The 14565-nt window shown below is 39.3% G+C and overlaps 1 protein-coding gene across 1 annotated transcript in view; it reads right to left on the bottom strand.

The window, feature by feature from the left end:
* The window catches only part of PIGN (phosphatidylinositol glycan anchor biosynthesis, class N), a gene marked incomplete at its 5' end in the record, with an annotated part of 63529 nt that overhangs the window by 24020 nt on the left and 24944 nt on the right, over positions 1–14565 (bottom strand). Inside the window, 5 exons of the mRNA XM_010284058.1 lie at positions 1459–1567; positions 7335–7446; positions 12277–12368; positions 13778–13870; positions 13995–14094. Coding sequence (XP_010282360.1) covers positions 1459–1567; positions 7335–7446; positions 12277–12368; positions 13778–13870; positions 13995–14094 — 506 coding nt within the window. The remainder of the gene's footprint in view (positions 1–1458; positions 1568–7334; positions 7447–12276; positions 12369–13777; positions 13871–13994; positions 14095–14565) is intronic.

The following is a 14565-nucleotide window of genomic DNA, read 5'->3' on the forward strand; positions in this document are numbered from 1 at the left end:
AGCTCTCACTTTGTATACCATATTCACTTAAAATAATTACTGCCAGAGCGAAAGACTGTGCTAAAATATTCAATACTATTGTGGGAGCAAGTAGACTTTTTGGGTACATACAGTTTACGTCCGTGTTTGCTTTATTTTTATCATAGAAACATCACCCACAGCAAAGTGAATTTCTAATCTACTTTTTCCTCATAACTCTAGACCTCTCTGCCTAAATCATCTAACAGGAAAAATGTTTTTTCTCTCACCCTTACACAGGAAAGCGAGATAATTTTTACCCTCACCTCCTGCTCCAGTAAGCCAAGCAGAACACCATTGATTTCATCGACTTTAAAACTGCAAGGAATTAATCCACACAGAGATCCCCACTTAGCTTAGCAGGCTACAAAGAGTTAGGAAAGCACGATGGAAAGGAAAATGCTCCAAAGAAAACTACATTACAAAGAGAGCATTGCTCACACACACACTGATCACAATCAGTTGTATTAATCTTTAATCCATTTGCTCAAACAGAAGCAGGATTGCTAAACCTGACAAGATCTGCTTAAATTAAAACAATGTCACCAATACAGGAACGTACAAGACATCCAGCGACTTCCGCTACACTACGTTTAAATACCTGGTCTTGACTTTTAGCAAAGAGCTGCTATCAAACTTTGCATGGGATATGTTTAGCTCTAAATCTAAAACAAATCCCACATTCCAGATGACTCAGGGATAAACAATGCTTAACATTTTCTAATAGAGCCCTGAAGAAATTATTTTATAGCTGAAATACGAAAGGTATTGCTTTACTCTATTCCATAACCCCAGTAAGAATTACATTTGCTCCATGCAACCAACCTAAGATTTTAATTTTAGAATGTTGAAAAGTCCATAGACTTGTCAATTGATTTTTTCTTTAATAATTAGGTTCTAACAGATATCAAACATACATTAGCATCATTAGTTCACAGGTATTTTACAAGGCGGCTCTGAAAAGCACTTCCATACCCCAAGGGTCTCCACCACCAGCTGCAACTTCAAGTTTCTATTGAAATACAGCACCAATCTTTCCTCACTTCCCTATGCTTATACTGGATTGCTTGCAGAACATCTCAGATCACCCTTATCTGGCTCCAAGTGAAACAAAAAGGGAATTTATACCATTATAACCCTAAAAGGGGTCTTCAATATATTCAGAATATTCAAAACAAAAGATAAAGCTACTCGTAAATCAAAGTTGTTTGCATTTTATTATAAATCTAGAATGGAGTAATATTTTAGAAGACTTTCTAACACATTCCTCAAAAATACCTCATTTAGGGAAAAATAGTGAACACGTGTGAGAACTATTAGGAGTCAAATAAAGGAATATGTGCAAAAGTAAGGTGTTAATAAAAAAATATCACCACCCCTATCCAACCCCAAACCCCACAAACTATCAGCATCCAAGTTTGGGACAGAAAATGTTCTTACCTAGAGTCATCCAGCTAATAATTTGATTCAATACAGGCAATCCCTGTTTGTTCTTAAGACTGTCATGGGTACTGCTCACAACATATGTTGAAAGTGCAATACTCAACATCTAGGAAGAAGTAATCAGACAATGAAACACAATTAATTTTTGGATCTCTGTCATCACATACCAAATATGTAAATATGCTTTTAGAGTTGCATAAACACCTCATCTGAATCAACATAAGAACAGGAAGTCTGATATGTAGTGTCGAGTATTTCTAGCTTTTTACAATTCACGTTTTTAAAAACTTTCTTCTAGGGTTTTTTTTATTCTTCTCATTATTATTTATTTGCGCTATTTTTAAATAGTTTAAACACGTGTCCTGGATCACTGATTTGACAAGATATGCTCTTTGTCAAGGCAATTCCTTAAACACTCATGTAAACCACAAAAAACATATGCCCCCAGTTTTTCAAGGAGCACTTTTCCTCAAACAGCAACCACAAAGAACTAGCAGAACCTCTGGCTTTGCTGCACGTTAAGGTACAGGGTGAAGGGGAAGCCTAGCTAAGGCAAGAGCTTTGCATGGGCAGCACAGCTCCTGTAAGGAGAGACAGCAGCAGCAGAGCAGATTGGAGATGGATTTCAAGGGATGGAAAGAAGGTGCAATCTTAGGAGACTGTTCTAATGATACTGGCTGAACCACCTCAAGCAGAGCCCTCTGCCTTGGAGAAGCAGTGAAGCTGAAGAGGGCTTTTTTTTTTCCCTTTGACTAATTCAAGAGACAGCATTCAGTCATCAAGTAGGTGCAAAAAACCTTAGGAAAATTACCCCATGAGTTGGTTATTTTTGAAAGATGACAGTTATCCAAGAAAATGCTTGAGCCAAATTTTCAATTACTGCTATTTATTCACAACTCTGCTGTTCCACTAAAAGGCAAATCAAGCATGCAAGCATTACTTTGCAAACATGTACTTTAAAACTGCATTATAAGATATAATTGCTGTTGTGGCTTTTTTAGTGCAAACCAACTGCACAGTGTTCACATCCAACATTTTTTACCATATGAATAGTTTCCATTCCCCTGCAGATGCAGTGATACCTGGTGGTACCTGCCCCGAGGATACACTTAGCAGTCAGCATCCTTTTTTGGCCCAGCTTCACTGGTGCTCGGTATCTCCTGCTTCTATTTTATCTCAGGCCACAAGAACATGGAGCTTGTATTTCTCTGTGACATCAATAAACTAGGTCAAAGCATTAGGCCTCCAAAAGCTCAGGGAACTGGCCCCTTTAGACCTCTGATGTTTATTTGGGATGCTTTTGCTGTATTCAGGCCAGATCTCTACCCTTTGATATGTCTTTTCAACTTCTTTTAGTGTCATGAGCTCTGGTAATCCCTCTGCTATCCCCCTAGACATTGGTGAAGTCACTTTGCACTCACTTTGTGTCATCTCTCATAATATATCTTGTGCCTTGGAAGACCTGTGATGACCTGGGCACGTTAGTAAACCCAATTTACTGCTGCTAGATCTATGCCAGTGTCCAGGGAAGGGCTCAGCATCTGCTTTTGAGACTCCTGTGTTCACAGTTTAAGTAAAGTTCAAACTGCTCTCAGCTTTCACCAACATCTCCAGGACTGTGGAACAGTGCAGAAGCAACCTGGAGATGCAAACTGAAGTCTGCAGCTAAGAATCTGTCTTCTTTCCCCCTTCACAACCTTCTTTGAAGTTCAGAGATTATTCTTGAACAGCTTATGAGGTGGCCTCTGAGAAACACTCATCTGTAGGTCACAGCTAGAAAGAGGAAATCAGGGGTGACATCTGCAGTCCCAACACGTCTTTGCCAGCAGCTCTGGCTGGGAGCTCTCCTAAGCATCTCATATGATAACAACCCGTAGAGAGAATGGTAGTAGAACCAGTATCATCAGCTGGACACTATACAAAGCTGGTTGAAAACACTCGTCCTGTCCCCCCAGTTCCACTGATACAACATGGATTCCGACTGTTTATTTCTCCTAATTTAAAGGAGAAAAATAAAAAACTGGCCACCTTGGATCCACATGAAGCACAAGACTCCAAGGAATAATAAGTTGGCCCAACATTATCAACTAATGGGAACAGCAGTGTTTCTGGTAGTGCAGCAAAAACTGGACTTCACCTATGAAACTGCTGGCAAAGAGAAACTGGTGTTCTCTCCAGCAAAAAAATTAAGTCGTACAGTAAACACTGATGTATTTATAATACATCAGCAGTCTAGCTGATGGATTATAAATAACTCCTGTTTCCACCAATCCTGAAGCCTTAATGACTTCTCAAGGGTCACAGAATCATTTAGGTTGGAAAAGACCTTTTAGAGTCCTCAACACTGCCAAGTCTACCACTAAACCATGTCCTTAAGCACAACATTTACAAGTCTTTCAAATACCTCCAGGGATGGTGACTCAACCACCTCCCTCCCTGGGCAGCCTGTTCCAATGCTTGACAACACTTTCAGTGAAGAAATTTTTCCTAATATCCAATCTAAACCTCCCCTGGCACAACTTGAGGCTGTTTCCTCTCATCCTATCAATTGCTACTTGGGAAAACTGACTGACACCCACCTTGCTAGAAGACAGAAGTAGCATTAACCAAAAGATAATTCTCTCCTTACCATAGCAAACAAAATTCAGAAAAAAAAAATGTTATTTCTGCTTTAATGATATCATGAGAAAACCTGAGAAACTCTTAGCAATTTTCAGAACTTATGAGGGTGTAATTAGTATCTTCTGCCTCAAGCAGAGAGTGACATGTATCAAAACTTCAAAATTAGGTCTAAACATAACTGAAGTTTCTGTAACAGAAATGTAAATGTAATCATATGAAGTTACTCAAGCTTGCATTTTTACTTTAAAAAATTTATTTATACACTTTTGCTGAAAAATCTTTTTGGTCATGCTGTTTGGTTGTCTGGGACTTCTTTGGTTTTTTTAAGGCTAATACCCATGTTGGAAATCTATGGTGTATAGGTACAAAAACCAGTGAATAAATGAGTAGCCTGTAAATGACCTCTCAGATCCATACAGGTATGTAATTCATACTCATTTTCTAAGGTGTACACTCTGTCCCATCCATGGAGAAACCAACTCAAAAATCCATAGTTCAGGATCAAATCAGAGGGAATTGTCTTTTCTGTGGAGGGCTACATGCAGACTGGTGGGTGTTTTGCCTACTCTGAGGGTCTCTGCCAACTCAGGTTTCTTTTTGACCAAAAAGAAAGCAATTCATGTAATGGGACAAGCTCTGTTTCTTACCAGGCATGATATCTTCACTACAGGCTAATTCCCAGATGGAAAAGGAAGGTCACTTGGACAAGAAAGAAGAAAGTTGTCTTCAGAAGAGAAATAAAAATTCATAAGCACAAGAAAAAGCGTAGGCTATGCTGAATCCCTCTCTTTCTCTGACTGAAATAGGAAAAGAACTGAAAAGGGAAGAGTCTTTGTTCAGATGCAATTCCAAAATAATTTGTGAAGAGTAACTCAGGCAAATAAGAGCTGCTTGAGCCTTTAAGAAATATTATCTCTTGTATGAAAATGCATCTCATCCCAAATGAGCAGATGCAAAAATTTGAGGCGAGGTGAGATGAAAGATTTAAATGAGGGTTCTTGCACACAAACACTACCAAAACAAAGAGGAAAAGGATAAATTAAAAAAAAAAAAAGCCAGGGGATCCTGATCAGAGAAGTTTGGCCAGATCAGTTGGTCTTCACGCTAAAAGGAAAAACACCTAGCAACACCAGCTATTCCTCCTCCATTGTGCAATTCAAAGGCTTTTAGTCAGAGCTGAACCTATAAAACATGTTAGCAGAGTGGCTAAGGAAATTCCCAAGACAAACCACCAAGAGTTTGCGGACGGGACACCATATTTTCCCTTCCACTTCAGCCAATACTTGAAAGAAAGTGGCACACAAAGAAGAAAAACCCGTACCACATTCATAATTAATCTATCTTCTCATTCCCCAAAATGAAGAAACATCAAATAACCAATCTTAGTTTCCTGTCTAGGAAGGAACAACATTATCAGAGGAAAACATAACCTTCAGTGACTGCCTCCAAACACCACATATGGGGGAGCTGCAAAAATTACTTTTAAGAAATCCCTTGTCAGATAAAAAGAAGCAACGTGTGTGCTTATGTATATGAATGTCAGTGCCCTGATCACTGTCTGTCATTGCAAAGTAAGTATATTTCATCTGACTAGAAGATTCATCTCACCCTTAAAACTGCCTGTGAGTTGTAAATCAAAACTCATGTGTTCAAAATGTTCCAAACCAGCTTTTCCGAAGATTAACTCCTTCCCTGTCTCCACTGAAAACACCAACTCAAAAGAAAAAGGAGAACAAAGGGAATTCCATTGCCCAGAAATACTAGTCTTCTGACATTTTCCTTTTGCATTCCTGTACGTTTCAAAGCAACTAAATGCAACCTAACATCAAAACAAGTTATTTACTTAGAAATGGGTAATGCCTCTGTAATGTCCTTTTTCCCCCTCTAAGTCTGAATAATCTCAAGTTCCAATTCTTTCCTTACCCAGAGTGTGAATGGTGGATCCCACATCTTCCATTCCCAAGTAAGCTTTTGAAATAAAAACCTAATAGAGACTAGTAATTAGATGTCACTATTGTAAAATATCCTCTGATTAAGAAGCAATTTGAAGAGCTTTATGATCTTCTTAAAGGTTGGGAGAAAAATTAAGATGTTACTCCTTGAACAAACAGGCAGACCATTTTTATCTAAGTATCTCGGGGATCTGTGAGTGAATTTCCTGATTCTCTAAAGTTGGCTTGAGAAGAGTCTGCCATTACTTTTTGATTACAGATCTATTTCATCATCATTTGTGAGCTCCTCCACAAAGTTACACTGCATGAGATGCTGCAGCAGTTGTGTGGTGACTTGACACTGGCCAGCTGCCAGATGCCCACCCAGCTGCTCTCTCACTCCCAATTTGTTTTCAGGCATTCCAGTGAGAAATCCACCACTGAGTATGTACCGAAAATATCTGTCTTAAATGCTTAGGAAAGGAACTGATACTTCTTTTCCACAGTTAAGATGAAAGTTCAGAGAAACCACCAGCACATTATACATGTGTGTGCTCAGGTAAAGGCACTTTAAGCATTCCTTCTTTCCCCTCCTCCTTTTAACCAATTTGAGCTTCATACCTAAATCATTGATATAATCAATCCTTTGCTTAGCTCAATAAGAAACTCCAGCACATCAGCCATGACCAATAAAGCCGGTCCTGAAGTAAAACCGTTATCCTGTAATAAGTTTTTTTTTTTAAAAAAAAGGACAGCAGACACGCAAGGTATTATTAGAGGCTCTCTAGAACTTAATTAGCACCTACTACAAAAAGACCTACCTATTTCATGAAGCTATAAAGAAAAAAAGTCTCATCTTTCATCTGAAAGAAGACTTAACCAACAGAAAACCAGCTCAGTACCAGTCTCACATTGTTATTCAACAGCCAGAAACTGGAAAGAACTTCCTGAACCAGGAAGCCTGTCCTTAAGTGTGTATGTGCAATTCCTGCAAAGGTCACTGGAAGTTACAAACAGACTGAAGGCTGGACAAACTCTCAAACTCTGAGTAGAGCATCAAAATGTGTATGCACATCTATGTACCAACACACATAAATATGCACAGGATGAGTTTTTGGGAACAAAGCATTATTATATTTAAAAATGTGTATTACCATGAGCACCTGGTCCTCTTGAAATAGTCAAGGGAAAAACTGTTAGGAACAATCATTTTCTTCTCTAAAATCGTGGCCTTGGTAGGAACACGTTCTTAGGAAGTATGTAAAAATTTGCATGTAAACACCCTCTAACACTCAGAATTACTGAAAAGTAGCAACTGACCTGATAAAAATGTACTTTCAGATCTTCATTATTTCTGTACTTATTTTCTCTTTTACAAAGAGATGGCAATGAGAAGCAAGAGATCAAGAGAGTCAGCAAACCAGTTGCTATTCTGTAAAAACAAACAAAAGAACAATAAGATCCCAGGAAATATCAAAAGGTTCAGGAAATTTTCATGGAAATGTTCTTCACCAAGATGAAATAATTCATTACAGTATCAAGACTTAATATGTTGAGGAACTTCAACATCCAGCTTTAGAAAAACAAAATCCAATTCAGAATCAAGTGTGGGTTTTGGTTTGGTTTTTTTTTTGTAGTGGTCAGTTGTTTGGGGTTTTTTTTTGGTGGGGTGGGGTGTTTGTGGTTTGTTTTTGTTGTTTTTAATACAAGCTTGCCATCCATAAATACAGTTACACTCTTTTAATGATAATGGCAAAAAAATTTCTCCATTTTGGACACGTGTCTGATCTGTTACCCATTACTTTTAGGTACTTTCGATTACCTCCAAATAATATTTTGAACAAAGTAGTAACAGTAATCAGTGATGTAAACTTAGTGGTTTCAAGGTTTGACAGGTCTGTCATCTAAAAGGGTAATTTCACCACCATTACTATCAAATACATAGCTTCGTTTAAATGCAACAGCAAGACTAACAGGAAGATTATCACTCATCATGTAAACATGATCCCTTCAGTCATCAAGCAAGCAGAGGAACTGTAAAGGCAGCAGAAGTTTTGGCATGTTTCTCTGCCATGCTACAACCTTGATATGGAAGTAGTCAAACCATTCAGTCCTTGCTTTCACTTGTCCCTTGGTGTCCTGGTTTTGGCTGCAATAGATTTAATTTTCTTCCTAATAGCTGGTATAATGCTGTGTTTTGGATTTAGTATGAGAATAATGTTGATAACAGTGATGTTTTTAGTTGTTGTGATGTAGCTGTAGTGCTTATACTTAGCCAAGGACTTTCCAGCTTCCCACGCTCTGCCAGCATGGCAGTGCACAAGGAGCTGGGATGGGACACAGCCAGGACAGCTGACCCAGGCTGGCCAAAGAGATATTCCCTACCATATAACGGCACGCCCAGTACATAAACTGGAGTTGGCTGGGAGCAGGAATTGCTGCTTGGGGACAGGCTATTGATCACTGGGTGGTTGCATTGGGCATCACTTGGTTTTGTATATTACTTTATCATTATTATTATTGTTATAATTTTCTCTTTCTTTCCTGTCCTATCAAAATGTTTTTTATCTCAATCCACAAGGTTTTTTTCCAACTCTCTCCCCACTCCCACCTGCGGGAGGGGGGCGCGAGTGAGTGGCTGCGTGGTGCTTCATTGCTGGCTGGGGCTAAACCATGACACTTGGCATTTCCACTGAGAGACTACCGACAAAAATGTCCATTTGTGACTGCTCTACTCATTGTGGTTTCTCAGGCATAACAAAAAAATGTACAAATACCTCATATTCCATAAAAGCAGGCTACATAGGTGTATATAGCAATTTTCAAGTAATGATCTAACTGATACAGGAACACAGTTGCAGGCTAGTCACTCACAGAATAGAGGTTGGAAAGTATCTCTGGAGATCAGCCTAATTCAACTCCCTACTCAAAGCAGTGCCAACTACAGCAGGCTGCTGAGGGCCGCGTCTAGCTGGGTGTTGAATACCTCCACTGATGGAGACTCCACAACCTCGCTGGGTAACCTGCTCCAATGCTTGGCACCCCTCAGCATAAAAAAAGCTTTTTTCTTATGTTTAAATGGAAATACCGGTATCTGAATTTTTCCCCATTTCTTGTCTCTTCACTGGACACTAAGAAGTATCTGTCATCTTTACTCTTCTCCCACAGACAGGTATTTATATACATTGATATGATCCTCCTGAGTCTTCTCCAGAATAACCAGTTCCAGCGCTCTCAATCTCTCCCCCAGGATAAGCAGTCGCAGCTCTTGCTCGCTCTCCTGTGACAGATACTCTAATCCCTTACTCATCTTAACAGCCATTCTCTGGACCTAGTCCAGTAGTTCCACATCTCTTTCCGGAGAGCCCAGAACCAGACACAGCACTTTCAGATGAATGTTATCAGGACTGAGCAGAGAGGAATAATCACCTTCCTCATCATCACTCTGGTGATGCCAAGGATTCCACTGGCCTTTCCTGCAAGAGGCACATTGCTGGCTCGTGGTCAAACCAGTTGGTCCCAGCCTGTGCTGGTGCACGGAAATTATTTCTGCTCAGGTGCAGGACTCTGCACTTCCTTTTTTTGAACTTCACGAGCTTCCTGTCTGCCCATTTCTCCAGCTTGTTGGGGTCCATGTGAAGGGCAGCACGTCCATCTACTGCAGCAACCACTTCTCCCAGGTTTGCATCACCTACAAACTTGTTGAGGGTGCATTCTGTCCTATCATCTAGGTCAGTAATGAAGATGTTAAAACAGTATTTACCCCAGTACCAACCCCTGCTGTATACCACTAGTGACCGGCCTCCAGCTGGCTTTGTGCCGCTGTTTACAATCCTCTGAACTTGACAGGTAAGCCTGTTTCTAGTCCACCTCACTGTCCACTGATCTAGCCTGTATATCATCAGTTTGTGTATGAGGATGTTATGGGAGACATATCAAAATCCTTGCTGAAGTAAAAATAAACAACATTCACTGCTCTCCCCTGGCCCACTGAGCCAGTTTTCTAATCTTAGAAAGCTACCAGATTGGTCAAGCATAATTTCCCCTTCATAAATTCGTGCTCACTACTCCCAATCATCTTCTTGTCCTTCATATGTTCAGAAATGGTTTGCTTCCAGGATTATTTGCTCGAGTACCTTTCCAAGGATTGAGGTGAGGCTGACTGGCCTGTAGTTCCCTGAATCCTCTGCCTTGCCCTTCCTGAAAACAGCAGTGATGTGTTTTCTTCCAGTCCTCAGGAACCTCTCCCACCAGTGATTGCCACAACTCTTCAGATTATCACAGTGACATTGACCAGCTCCCTCAGCTCTCTTGGGTGTATCCCATCAGAGCCCACAGACTCATGCATGTCCAACTTATTTAAGTGTTCCCTAACCTGAGTCTCTTCCATTAACTTTATGTCTTCCTTGCTCCAGACTTTCCCATAGGTCTCAGTAGTCTGAAGGCTGGGGTTCCTGATGGCCAGCCTTACCAATAAAGATGGAGGCTAAAGAAGGCCTCAGCTTTTCCATGTCCTTTATCACCTGTCCCAGTCAGCAGCAGGGCCACATTTTCCCTTGTCTTCTTTTTGCTGCTGTGTACGCTGTCTTGTTGCATGTTACATCCCACATTAGATTCAACTCCAGGAGAGCTTTGGCTTTCCTAACCTATCCTGCATATTCAGATAGCAACTGTATGTCCCTCCTGGGTCATCTGACCCTGCTTTCACCTCCTGTATGCTTCCTTTTCATGACTGAATTGAGTCAGGAGCTCCCTGTTCATACCATATGAGTTTTATTAATGTACTGAAGAAGCCCTGACCTGACACACAGTGGCCACTGCTCAAGAACAGATTTAATATATGCACCTATTTCTCACTGGCAATCTAATTTCTCCCTCCTGTACCTTCTCTCCTAGCATCTGCTTATCTTCAATATCCTGAAGTGTCACACATACATATATTTTTAATTGTTGCTTCAAGCCTTTTCAGCTTCAAAACTCGCTTGACAAGATTCACGCAGGCACAAACTGTTTCAGAGGTACAATGTTTCATTAGAAGAATAAATAGGGAGATGTACAGTCTGAGTAAAGTGAATGTAAAGAAGTGTCAGGGAGGAAGATCTGAAGGTAATTTAATTCCATTTTGATTTCTAAGCTGTGCTCAAATGTTCTAAAGCATAAACCCCCCCCTCAGTTTGGACCAGCAGAAATACATACATGTGTATATACAGCCAAGAGGTCGTAACACAGCCAGAGCAAATCTATCCTAAACATTTCTAATGTGCCCAAGCATCAAGACTAAGAAGGGTTTTCAATAGATAGATTTAAATCACATTGAAAAAATATCAAGACAGAATGTCAATGATTTTGGAAATAATCGGGGCTCATAATTCTATCTGCAATCACATATTACTGCTCAAATCCTGTACGTTACTGAGGATTGAGCACCCTGGTTCTGGGGGGGTACAGTATCTTCTGCCAGACAGCAGAAGGAGCCATTGCAGTCTAGGTCAATTCAAGCCTTGCTCTGCAGTAACTACAATGATACCACAAGTGGAACGACTTCAGGCCAAGCACCTGGATTGCATCCAGATATGAGAGTATGTTTCTCTGATGAAAGAGTATCTCACAGGAGGAGAAAGACAGGCAACAAAGATGTACTAGAAAAAAATGCAAATCAACAACTGTAGAAAAATCAGACAAGCAACACCAGAAAGGAAAAAGCAGAACAGAAGCAGAAGTGGAAAAAGACGAGACAAGGGAGACACCAAGGAAGAAGAGAGCTCTGCCTATCCTATTTGTTCTATTTCCCTGAATATCTCATTAGGTACAGACTGCTATTCAAAGGCAGATTATTCAAAATTAGATGGAGGAAATCAGAAAGACGCTGTCGAAGTAAATTGCTTTTGAGTAAATGGTCCTATTCATATATGTCACTGCTATTTACCATGTTTGCACCCCAGTGAAGCACCTCCTTTAATGATAACCCTTATTTTCATGTAAAGTTTGCAAATTTTTGTATTGTGAGAAATGTTTCCCTCGACAAGAAATAACAGAATAACACAAAGGACAAATGGATGTGGCAAAAGAATTAAAAGTCTATTCCCATTCACATTAGTGAATAACTGATGTCTCTATAATCATGTTATTTAAATTCTGAATTTCAATACCTGTCTCAGCCAGCTTTCAATAATACAATTCCTCACATATATCAAAAGTCAGCCTAAATTTTGAGTATCAAAGAGGGAAATAAAAAGTTTAAAGAAAACCATGAGATTCTTACACCAGAGGAATGTTTGGTTCTCTTCCTACAACAGGCATTAATGGAAATACTGCCAGGAGCACACACAGAAGACTCCAGATCAATGCTGTTGTCTAAAAGAAGAAAAAAAAAATGGAATTTTTTGGAGGTCGTGTGGACAGACAATTGTCTAATCAGAAAAAAAATATTTCAGCAAACTACTAACGACTACTAGCATCTCCCACAGGCAAAAAAAACCCTGCATCTATCAAGAGTAAAATCAACTGAAAAAAGGGCACAGGATCATTGGTATTACAGCACTTCAATTTAATACGGAAAAGAATCTCATTTACACAGCTGTCAAAATCCTATCAAAGACAACGTGAGTTAAAGCTGAGCTTATACTTAAAAGCACTTTCTCAAAGTGTGGCCTTCACACACATTGCAGTCACCAGAAAGGTGATGAGTAACCCTCTGGAAGAAAGGAGGAAAACTAACCTCATCGGTAGTTCCCAGCAGCTACCTAATCACCTGTTCCCTATCAATATGGTAACATTTTCCAGTCTTTGAATCTGAATGCCATTTTATTTAACCACCATAATCGTCTAAGTAGTTCTCTAAATTCTTTGCTAGGGGGAAAAAAACCCCAAACTATTGCAGGTATTTTACTCTAAATAAAGACATTAAGAGATATATCACTTCAAGTTTTCAAACTCAAGTCAGATTCAAGTTCCTGAAAGGAAGTGTTCAGTGCTACAAAACACCTTCTGTGTATACCCAGCTTTAAGACAACTTACTTGATTACTCAAATACAATTAAAAAAAATGAAAAGAAACAAACACCAGCCTCCATCTTGACAGTTCTTGCAGGGCAAGACTTGGCAATTTGACTCAATTTTTTTTGTTGTTTTAATTAAAATGTTAATGTTACCCCAGAACTCTAGGTTTTAGCTGTTCTGTGAAATAAGAGATGTTTGAATAAAATAATGGAAGAAAAGTCTCTTACATTAAAGGTTGTGCCACTTCACACCCATATCTACAAGAGTGAAGTTTTTTCCTGGGAAAAACAGCACAGAAAGCTGCCTCAGAGGAACGAACCATTGCAGACAATAATGAATTGACAAGCGTTTTTCAGTTATCAATTTTTTTTTTCCCAATAAATGATCATATTACTTAACTGGTGGCACTTTCACAAATAATGTATGTCAATGTTTTTGTCACTGTGACAATTTGATAAAGTATCTGTATTTCATATGATTTTAAGTCAAGCATATTTTAGTTATCATTAACAACAGAAGACTGATAGCTAACTCATAGCTATCCTGAAATTCTTAAACAGTCTTGTTAGTTATCTTGTATAAGAGATCTATCCAGATCACATTAAACTACCTTGCCTTGCTAAATGCTGCTCATGACAGAGATCAGAATAAGAGCATAACTTAACAAGAATCTAAAGCAGCATTCCAAAGAGCAGTCCCAACATCCTAGATGCAATCAGACATCAGCCATTTAAAATGCTCTTTTTAAGCAAAGCAATACAGTACCTTTGCTTGAACCCACAGCTGTGTCATCACTGGCCAGCCAGCAAAGACAAGAAGACCAATAGTAAGTGCAGAGCGGTAGAAAAAGCTGAAGACCTAATGAAAAAAAATTCCAACAGAAGACTGAAAAACAAGCACATTGATAAAACTTACAATTCCTTAAAGAGGTAGAATGTTAGCAATGAGATACCCTGTTGATACATACGGATAAAATACTTACTAGTATTTCAATTCCCAGTGTACAAACCAAGAGGAATCCTATAGACTGACTGATATGAAGTGATAAGAGATTTGCAGCAAGGTCTTGAAAAACAGGAAGTCTGTTCAAAGTGATGGAACAAGATAGTAATTAATTTTTAAAAACAGAAATAATATAGGATTTTACCTTCGAAGGGCGGGGAGGGGGACAGAGCACAAGAAATGTTTCAGGTATTGCTGATCCTGCAATATGGGTGATGGTGGGTGATGGCCTGAGGCTCCTTCATCCCAGTTTTAATTGATATAAAATCTACAATAAAACCCTCAAGCTTCTTCCCTCCCATTTCTGGCATATCTTCACCAGTATTTGGACAGAAACTACTCTGAGTTTATGAGCATTTTTGGTTATGCTGTGCTTAATGTCCGTCATAACTGATGAAACATCCAGAAGATTTAGACAGAGAAAAAGAAATCCCCAGTTAGTTTTTCCACTGTTTTATGAGGCAGCTCATTATCTAACTGCAGTTGGTCTCATTTTGTCTGAATAATACCAAGTTGGTATCTACAGAATTGCCACTAGATTAGGTAAGTAA

Source organism: Phaethon lepturus, unplaced genomic scaffold, assembly GCF_000687285.1.
Source record: "Phaethon lepturus isolate BGI_N335 unplaced genomic scaffold, ASM68728v1 scaffold13163, whole genome shotgun sequence".
In the NCBI taxonomy this organism is placed as follows: domain Eukaryota; kingdom Metazoa; phylum Chordata; class Aves; order Phaethontiformes; family Phaethontidae; genus Phaethon; species Phaethon lepturus.